This window comes from Tauraco erythrolophus, chromosome 7 (assembly GCF_009769465.1).
Source record: "Tauraco erythrolophus isolate bTauEry1 chromosome 7, bTauEry1.pri, whole genome shotgun sequence".
Lineage (NCBI taxonomy): Eukaryota > Metazoa > Chordata > Aves > Musophagiformes > Musophagidae > Tauraco > Tauraco erythrolophus.
In genome coordinates this window covers 23,452,020-23,462,567 of record NC_141471.1, presented here as the reverse complement: position 1 = coordinate 23,462,567, position 10,548 = coordinate 23,452,020, and the positions used below count along the sequence as shown (strand labels likewise).

Sequence of the window (10,548 nt, the reverse complement as noted above, 5' to 3'; positions counted from 1 at the left end):
TAGAAGAATATAAAAATGCATTTCAAAAACTAGCAAAAACTCGTTTTCCCAGTTGGGTAGATAATAGTTTATTTTCAGTACAATGGGAGATCACTGTTTTTTGACAGAACTCTAAATTCATAACAGATGTACTTATAGTAATTTTTAAAAGGCCTTACTTCAGCTGCAATTACCATAACTGGATTTTGGATTTACTTTGTGATCTAAAGTCTTTTCAGTATAGCAAGGTAATGTATAGCAAGTAATGTTTTTCTTATAAACTGTGTTCTAGCTCGTCCAGCTCAACTGGAATCCTGAAGGTAAAGTCACATATTCAGCATGAAATTTTACGTAGACTTGATGAGATGTAGCAGTAAATGGAGCGATGTTTGTATCCTAAAATTAAAGATAAGAAAAAATTAAAGGCTTTGTAGAACATCAAGATCCTTTGGAAAAGCCAGTCAGAGGGTTAAATCTGAGGCACAAATTGAATCATAGATTGGAAGTGACCTCAGGTCTGTGCAAGATACTGCTGTTGCATTTCTCTGTCAGGATATTACAAATGTTTAAACCACAGATACAGCTAAATACAGAGCAAAATATCTGGATACCTCCCACTAGATGTCACTGTAAGGTTTGCATTGGAGGGCTCCTGAGGTGCCATACAGCCTAACGCCTTTCCTTCCACTCGTCTGTGTGGAATTCATGCCAGAATTGGGGAAACAGTCTTGAATATGAGACAGTAAAGATTCATTTTAACCACTTGCAGGGTCACAGACAGTAGGCAATACATACCATCCCGCAGTACGGCCCGGCCTGGGGATAGCTGGCACCTGGCCCGTTGTAAAGGATCAGATAGTTGCTACTGCAATCCCCTGGGTCATCGATGCTGATGAAATCAAAGTTCACGGTGACAATTCGTCCCTTGGGCACAGTAATGGCCCACTCACAATGAGTGTTGTTGTGGTAAGTTGCCGGGTAGTTGGGACTAGCAAAGGAGCCAGTGCTGCCGTATAGTGTTCCTCCACATCCTGGAAACAGACACTGCTAATTAGCTTAGAAGGCTTAGTTTCACAAGGTACTGCACGATTTAGTACGTTAGTACAGTATTAGTAGTAGCACTGAAAAACAGAGATACTGGGAGCTGCAACAATGAATGTGGATATTCATTCCAGCATAATTTCAATAAGAGACAAAACTGAGGCTCTGGCTTCAGCAGCCTGAGAAGAATATGCAATGGGCATCAGACCATCACTCAGTGTCAAATATCAAAACCCCCAAAACTCTTTGAAACAAGAACTAAAGTCTTAAGTCTGTGCCTTGGTTCAGTTCGGTTCCCAACTAGACACAAATTCTCTTTGGCTGTTCTTTGGAATGAAAAGTAGGGAATCCTCATCTGATAGAAAAATATAGAGAACAACGCAGAGAAAATAGTCATATTAAGTAAACTAAAGGCCATTTATACCAAAATTTAATCTCCAACAGTGGGAAGAAGCAGATGCCCTGGGAGAAATGTGAGTTTATAGAGTAAGAGTAGGCATGTGCAGATCATGCCCCAGATTACTCTTAACAGTCTCCAAGAATTTTCAGCTCACAGCTCCCAGAGATGACATCTTTGTATTTAATAGTCTTTATCAGATGTCTTCCATGAACTTGTTCGGGTAGCCCTCAAATCCATGTAAATTTGTAGCATACTATGGGAAGGAGCTCTACAGCTTAATTGCATACCGTGTGAAGAACTGGTTTGGTTGGTTTGTTTTGAACCTACCACCTCCTGGCTTTATCTGATGGCCTCTAGTTTTCCTATGGGAAAAGTCAATGAACAGTTGATCGCTATTTTATCACCCACTATTACCCAGTTTTATAAACCTCTGTATTTTCTTAACCAGATTAAAAAGTCTCAGCATACCTCATACAGAAGCCATTTTTAATGTTGAGCCCTTAGTTATACTGGATTCTTTACAAGAGGGAGAGACCAGAACTGTGCACATAATAATTTAATTTGTGTGTGAACTATGGATTTATACCGTGGCTGTCTATTTGTTCTCTCTTCCTTTCCCGACAATTCCTAGCGTTGTGCTAGCCTACTTGACTATTAATAAGCAGTGAGCTCTTCTTTTAATGGAACTATTTTACCCCCAAGATCTTGTTGCTCAGTGCTAAAAGTCAACTCAGAGCCCATATTTTTGTAAGTAAAGTTAGGATTGTCTTTTTTTGCCCATGTTCTTCATCACACTTTTCTACACTGAACTTTATCTGTCTTTTCATCACCAAGCCACTCAGTACTGTCAGGTTATTCTGCAGTGTTTTTCAGCTGGCCACGAGCTTTCCTACCTCCAGTAATTTAGTGTCAGGAACAAACTATTACCCAGCTATTCACTGCCATTTCATAAGCCATTTGTGAATGTGTCTATGATACAGTCATTACATAGCATTACAGTGAGATTATTTTCTTGGGGCAAATTTCACTCCTCTTCAGGCTTAGCAGTGCCTAGATCTCAGGGCATATCACAACTGGACTATGATGGAGTAGACTGAACCACCACCACTCTGTGGATCCCAAGATAGATGTTCCTGATATTTTCTGACCTCTCAATGAAGGAAGTAGATCTTCATCTTAAGTGAACTACATCCTCTGAAGTTGCTAAATTCAACATTAGAGAGAGGGAATTGCTTCCATCACATAAAATAGATCTCTGGTCTTGAGGAACAGCTACTTCTCTCCTGTGACTGAATAGGGTCAACTATGAGTGCCTGGGAATGTCTTAAATGTTGATGAGGCAGAGCCCAAACTGAGCAGGCTGAATTCCACATTTTTGTATTTTCCTTCTGTGTACAACTGCTGAGTGGAATTAGTTTGTAATCACAGCCTTACCACTTGATGATGAAGTCCAAGTGATTTCATATCCATCATGAGCCCCTGAAAAATCACTCTTGAAACGAAGGTAGACAACATGATTTTTGGGGAAGATGGGACTGGGCATAGTGTTTCCACAAAACCTGCCAAGTAGTGGTGATAGCACATCGCTCCCATTTCTGACCTTCAAGGGACACAAAAATATTGTCAATGTTAAATCCCTATGCCAGTTATACACCAGTACAATTATGCAGAGATACAAGCACAGCACAAACTATGTAGTGACTTGCATGCATACCATAATTGTCATTTTAATGCTGTTATTTTTCCTACTATATATTCTTGTATAGAACGAAAAAGAGACCATTAACTAGTCTGAGTTTTCTAAGTAACTGCATAAAACAAGTATCATCAGAAATGGGTAGCTAAATTTTACGGTGTGGTACATCTCCTGACTGAAAAAATTATTTGACTAGTAGCTAAGATGTGCTTTTGGAATTCAAGCCCATGGTTTACTTTTCATAAGAAGTGTTAATATTCCAGATGAAAAGATTAATTCTTTACGCTGCAGACCACTCTTTTCCCTGATCACATTAAGACACAGATCATTTCACATAGCTCAGATTTAATCTGATTTTTTCCTGAGCTCAAATAGTGCTGGTGCTCAGATCCATTTCTTGAGTCAGTAAAGAGGATATGAAAGTAGAAATAAATAATGGTTCTGCCACAGACATCTGATTTTTGTTATCTAACCAGTGCATAGCGAAACCTTCAACAAGTGTGAAAGGACAGAGTAAGGATTGTGGAGGAGGACATGCCTTTTATTGACACAAAGTACCTTTTCAAGTATCCTACACTTGTCACTAGAGCTCCTTTCTTTTTTTTTTTTTTTATTAAGAAAAAATTATTTTTTAGAATAAAAAATTCTTTTTAAAGAAAAATAATAAGCAAATGAAATCTACGGCTGGGATGAAAGCACTCAGATCTATGGCTTTCTGTTCGTTGCACAGATGTAAATAACAGGTGAAAACTACCCCTGCTTACTCTCTTAACTGGGTAACATCAACAAGAGCTGAGTAAAGTGGAGTTATCTGATAATTAAACTATTTATTCATTGGTTTTGGACTTACTATGGTGTGTATTGTTTAGTCTCTTTCTATAACATCCGGGTACCTTTCACCATAAAACTGTAGCAATGAATTAGTCCCTAATGCCAGTTCAGCTCAGACTTGATCCAAGCTTATTAGTATCCTTTGAATTCAGACAATTTTGACACAGGCCCACAAAATATGTGTACTTGCATGATACCTCTAGGAAATCACGTGAACACTGGATGCTGTCTTCCAAACTGAAAGCATGGAAAAAGAGAGAAATCGTGTGATTCAGGGGAGCTCGTAGAATGATAGAACAGTCCATATTATCGAGGTGACGACTAGGCCAGCCAGGGCTCTTCAGGTAACCAAATGACTGGTTATACTCTCTGCTGCAACCTTGAGATGGAAAAACAGAAACATGTAAGCATTTCAGATCTCTGCGTTGCTTTTCACTGTATGGAATAAAAAAAGAGAATGGTAGGTAGATTTTTTAGACATTTCTTCAAGCTTACCTGTAGATTGATAGGTAAATCTGACTCCATTATTAATCATATATTCATCTGATTTGAAAGTCACGATGGCAGTGCGATCATAAGAATAAAATTCAGGGACTGAAAAAGTTTCAGTGCCACAGAATCTATGGACTGATCCTTGGTTGTGCTGGAATTCAATACATGTCACGAGTTACTTAATCATATAATTCAGTTTACTACTTACTGCATTTGAGGTGAATCTCTCAATACTTTCTATAACAGTTATGCAATCACAATTTAAATTTCTCAAGAAAATCACTTAATAATGTCTCAACATTTTATGTTCAATTTTTATGAGAAACAAATAAAATGTAACAGGTATCTTCATTCCAAAATAAGAAACAATGAAAGATGGAGGTTTACAATAATGTAATACAAGGGACATAAACACATTTTTTTCCTCATTCTTTTTACAAACACTTTTCTTGGCATGAATATTCATTTTTTTAATGGTTCTTGGATGGGAGGAAGTACAATTAGTTTATGAAAACCTGCTGTTTGTCAGTATTTTCTGTGTGATAAGTTTAGCATCTCTGTTACTTGGTGAAACTGTGAAAAATTGTCTAACACTTACCAGGTGTAATTCAATGTGTGTGCGTAGTGTGCTTCCATGAGGTCTGTGTACCAGTTAACACACCTTAAGTGGGGCAGAGCGCGTAATGCTTTGTATGTGCCCCTCACACAGAATCATCAATTTATCTATTACCAGATGGTGGGGTTCTCCTCTCTTTACAAAGAGTGAAGGGTGCTGAATGTGAATGAAGAATGCTATCAACTGTAAATTTCTTACTGTTGGTGAATCCTGGAGCTGTAGGTAGTTCTGAGCGCAGTCCTGGCTGGAGTGGAGGTGGAAGGCCTCTACCACCACCCTGACTTGCTGTTGCGGAGGGGCGTCAATGACCCAAGTGCAGAGGGTAAATGGTGGGTATTCATTCGGAAAGTTCGGAGACGTTGCAGTCAGGGATGTAGAAGTTGCATTATATATTCCTCCACATAGTCCTGTGTAAAACAGTAATAAATGCATCATAAAGTGAAAACCTTTCCAACTGGGGAAAAGTATTTATTAAGCAAAAATACACTGGACAATATACTTTTGTATTTACCTGTGAGTCTCTAGAAGAAAAAAATTTAAGTGAAACACATGCTAATGCTGTGTCAATGTATGTCATAAACTCCAGTAAGTGTTTGCTCCCTATAATATCAGTGAATTTGTTAACAATCTGCCAGTGTTCCTGTTTTGCATTCCAGACTGACAGCCACCCTGCAACCAGCCAAGACCGAAGAGAATTGCCCAGGGTCTAGCAGAGTTGCTTTTAGCCTGCTTATAGATGCTGTGCTAAAGACTGCCTTTGCATGTTCCTAAGCCCTCTATCTGGAACAAGTTTTGATGATTTATTATTTAAATACTTTTTTCCATAAAAGAGTCACAGCAATGTATATGCATACATATATACTTACGATCCACTGTAGCGTAGGTCACATTGAAACCCTCCCTTTCCACAGAATTGTCTGTGGTAAATTTCACAGTCAAGGAATTACGGGTAGAAAGAAAAGGAGCTGGCACTGTAGATCCACAGAACGTGCCAGCTAAATTGGCATTTTCATTATCTCCATCATAAAGCTGAAAGAAGAAAAGGGTATAACCTTAGGCACAATAAACAAATAAACAGAAATAAAATTCTCTGTTCCCTCCTGACATTACGAGTTCTTTGACTTGAAAGCACAGTAGATGCTCTTGTGCTTTAACAGGATGTTCTTATGACAATGATTATTCACTGCCATACTAACTAATTCTCTTGGACAGCGTAAATCTCATTATGGAACATTCTGGTCCTATCTCAGCAAATCTATCAAAAATTTGTTTTAATTTTAATTTAGCATTCTGATTTCTTTTTTATATGTAATCTCAAAGTGCTTTTCAATGAGAAAAGATTTTATTCACCAAAACGTAGAATTAATTCCTAGTTTCATTGAGCATCTCTAATGCTCAGCAGGATCTATAACACTCCTTGATGAATCTTGTTTAGCAGGATTCTGCTATCCTATGCTCATCTCCAAGAAAATAGCTTTCACAAGTGAGCATTGAGCATCAAGACTCATTTATTTAAAATTTCATAAATTAAAGTCCTTTCAAGCAATTGTGTATGATAATGCATCTGCAAGTTTACTTTCAAAGTGCTTGAGTTTTGTTTTGTTTCTATTCTGCGAAATAAATTCTTCTTTATATAGGCAGTCTGAGACCAGAAGCATATTCCCATAACAATGTTAAAACTCGTATTGGTTCCCAAAAAGATAGGACATAATCTGAAGTAGTAATCTAACCCAACAAAAAAAAATTAATTCTATTAAGCAATTTAATCTTTTCATAAAACCATTTTCTATCAATTAAGTTTGAGCCTTATGGAGAGGATAACCGATTGTGTCTCACTGATACTTTCTTGTTAAAATACACAGCTATCTTACTTTGACATAATCATATCGGCAGGTTTGACCAGACCGTGCTTCAAGTGTGAATGAAGTGAAGGTGAGGTTGATCAGTTTGTTTACAGGTGCAGTTATGATCCATACACAGTCCAGATTTTTCTCATATCTTCTGGTCACGTTGGAGACTGGAGAGCCAAAGCTATAAGCTGGATTTGTCAAGTAACCACCACAGCCATTCTGAGGTCCTGTTGAAGAAGCAGAAGCTTTTTAAATGCAATTCCTGGAATTTAATTAATCTTCAACTCTTTAATGTCAAGCCAGCAGCTTTTTTCTGTGCTACAGAAGTTTACTGTCCTGTCTTACAAGGGCTATCTGAATGATTAAAAGGTTTTCAAAACAAACAGCGCTAGATAGATACAAAGCACAATTAGATTTGGTAGAGTGAATTAAGAAAGGCTCATGTCTTCTGTTGAATATGAAATCAATATCCACTTTGAAAATGTAGCAACAGAGTTTTTTAAAGGGACTGTAAGAAGAGAGAGGACAGAAATTAAATAGAAGAATAGCGGTTAGAAGGGCTTTTAATGTAATTCTTACCTGCTAGTAAGAGTAGGTGGACAGTAGGGGGCAGTGGGTTATTGACTTTGAAAACCTGGTTGAAAATTAAGTTGATTATTTTGGCAATATGACCTCGTTCCAGGGAGACTGAATTTGGCAGCCTGACGCTGGGACCCAGATTCGTATTCAGGAATCTACCTAAAAGGGACTTACTTCTGGCAGCATTTTGCTTGGTGGGAACTTAGAACCCCTCTGAAAAGCAGGCTGCTTTTCATTTGGATCCCACAGGCAGAGCTAAGTCCCTTACTGCACTTACTTGCTGTGAAAATTTGAACCCTATAATATTTTCAGTCACATTGAAATAAATTACTTTTAAAGAAAAGCAGTTATTAGAAGATCAGAACACTTCTATTGCATGTAATTACAAACAAAAAATACAGACTATTGGAAAGGGGTTTTTTTACTTCTCTCTCTTTTTTTTTTTTCTGTAGTTTGATTTCCAGAGGTTGGACTGGACTAGTAAATCTGATCTGTTTGTTTACTTTATGCTTCCTTACCCAGAGTTTATGGGGTCTCCTGGCCACTTATTTAACTCAGGAATTCAAATAAAGTATGGTTCATACTTTTGCTTTTGTGTCCGAGAGTTTTTGTAAACTGCACAGAGTAAAGCAGCAACTGCAAGCAGCCTGTTATCTCCCACAGCGAATCCTTTTAAGAGGATGAGATGATGAAAGCAGCTACAGCTGTGGCTAAGCAACATAAGCAGAGTTTCAGAATTTCATCTACGTGTGTAAAATGTTCCTGTCTGGCTGATATACAGTGACTAAACCTTGACACACTGATATATTTCCAGTCGTATAAGACTGCACTCTACTTGAATACTACAAAAGATCACTCTGGTGAAAAATCAGCACCCAAGTGTCAGGATTGCATCAGTAACCCGGGGTTGGAGACAGCCCCATCTTGCAAGACTGTAATGGTTAAACCAGAGTGACTAAGGCTAAATGTCATCCTGCTCTACTAACCAATGCCGGAAAAACCCCACCCTAAAAAGAAGTTTGCTTAAAACCAAAATCTTAATAACATGAGATTTAAGCTTTTGCTATAACTAAAAATGAGCAGAAGAAACTCATTACAAAGTTAAAAAGTCAGGATTTAATGGACTCTAGTCCAGTTTTGTGGGCGGTTAATGAAGTCAGAAACTTGGAAAAGTGTTAGCGTTCATTCCAGTGCCGCTGCAGAAGCCGAGAACAACAGTGGGATAAATGCGAGCAATAGATCATGTTCTTACAAATAGTTTGGGAAAGAGGAAAATGTCAGACAGGAGGATGCCTGGGCCCTAAGAGCACAGTTTCACTATACTTTTCTCTGGGTTCACTCTTCTGCATGATTTATTCAGTCCCCCTGAAACAATGTCATTGGAGCTGTTTCCTGCTCAGCGTTTTGGACACTGTCTACTAAGCATAACATTAAGCATATAATCATTAGGCATAGATCATAGTCTGACCATACAGCCCTGTCATATTGAGTCTGTAGTGATATACGGGTCAGACATCTCACAAAGCTCCCCTTCACCCTTTTCAGGGTTAGGGTTGCAGAGACGTCAGTCAGGCTATTGCAACAGGAGTCAGGGAATTGCCACAGAGCGATGCAACAGGAAGGCTCTCAGTGCTGTGAGATTGTCCTTTTTTCAGGTATCAAATGTCTGGACCTTTGCAATGGTGCACTTCACTGCTAGCTGTGCAGCTATAAAGACAACTCCAATGATAAAAAATACAAATGTGGGAAACCTGTGTGTGTATAGCACATAAAATGGACCTGACAGAGAGAGAAACAGGCCAAATCGTCATTATCAGAAAACTAATTCTAGACAGTATAGCTAGTCATAGTATCTAAGGGGAGATAAATAACTAAAAGTATGATTTACAGTTAATAAAGACGAAGTGTCATCATTAGCTTTCACAATGCTTGGCCTGCTCAGCCAGGGTTGAGTCAAATGCTTACAGGAAAGTACGTTATAAATAATGGCTAGACTGGAAGCCAAACAGATATCGGGTGGCCCTGCACCAAGCCAAATGAAGAGCAGCCCTTGTTGAAAAATCTGTCTATCTTGCTGTTCCTCAGTACTAATCAACATGACGTCTGATTGCAGCCACTAAAAATTACAGAATAGTGAAGCTGTGTAGATCTAGGGAACACCTACAAGTAAATGAAGAACCAACTGCTTAACAGGAGGGAACTCACACTAGGAGAACACTATTGCACTGCATTTTAGCCAGGACACAACTCATTGTTTTAAAAATCAGCACCACTTCTGAATAGAAGGCCAAATAGTAGCCATCCAGCCTGCTAGTGATCATTGGTGGAATGATATTCATTGCTGGCTAACACAGTCAGAAAAAATTGTAGCTAAAATTCAGGCAAAACCTGAGACTGATAAGTCTGTAAATTTGTAGAATACACTTTTAGATATTAAAAGCTAAACTTTATAAAAATAACAAGAAATGTACCTTATAGAACAATTTGTGCGTGGGCAGAAGAATTGACTACATGTTTCAGTCTCTGGTTTCTTATTTAAAATAAAAATCATAAGGTCATCATAAATCAGATTGCAGTCTTGTCCTCCTCATAAACAGCTTGCCAGAGAACACAAATTATCAGAAGAACTAGGGCACACACTGTCATCACTAATTGCTTTTGGTGGGAAGCATTAATGAAACTAAAAGGCTGAAGGACCATTCAGAAAAGAAAGAATTGAAGGTTCCCTATGGCAAATAAAAATGATTACAGCAGAGACCAAGCACATGTTTCTCTGTTAAGAGTAACATCCTCTAGACACAGAACGAAGATGAGGATGTACCTTTGAAGCTGCCTGCCTTTGAAGCACAGCCAGGGTAAGGTGCATTTATAAAGACATGGATGCAATGAAAGGGAGCCTACTCAGTAGTTTTAAACCTACCAGAAACAACTAAACCAATGACATTTCAAAACACAACAAACTAATTTTGCTGCCCTTCCCTTCTTACTAAATGAGCACAACAAATGTCTACTAGAAGGCAGCAAAGTTCAAAGAATTCTTCTAATTCTGCTTGAACAGTAATGA

The 10,548-nt window shown here is 38.3% G+C and overlaps 1 protein-coding gene across 1 annotated transcript in view; it reads right to left on the bottom strand.

Annotated features, from left to right (window-relative positions):
- Nucleotides 1–267: 267 nt before the first annotated feature.
- The window catches only part of CUBN (cubilin), a 146,389-nt gene continuing 136,108 nt past the window's right edge, over nucleotides 268–10,548 (bottom strand). The window contains exons 60-67 of the mRNA XM_086614334.1: nucleotides 6,927–7,132; nucleotides 5,922–6,084; nucleotides 5,254–5,462; nucleotides 4,443–4,590; nucleotides 4,145–4,326; nucleotides 2,855–3,020; nucleotides 775–1,010; nucleotides 268–375 (exon numbers count right to left, since the gene is read on the bottom strand). Of these exons, the coding sequence (XP_086470460.1) occupies nucleotides 268–375; nucleotides 775–1,010; nucleotides 2,855–3,020; nucleotides 4,145–4,326; nucleotides 4,443–4,590; nucleotides 5,254–5,462; nucleotides 5,922–6,084; nucleotides 6,927–7,132 (1,418 nt within the window). The remainder of the gene's footprint in view (nucleotides 376–774; nucleotides 1,011–2,854; nucleotides 3,021–4,144; nucleotides 4,327–4,442; nucleotides 4,591–5,253; nucleotides 5,463–5,921; nucleotides 6,085–6,926; nucleotides 7,133–10,548) is intronic.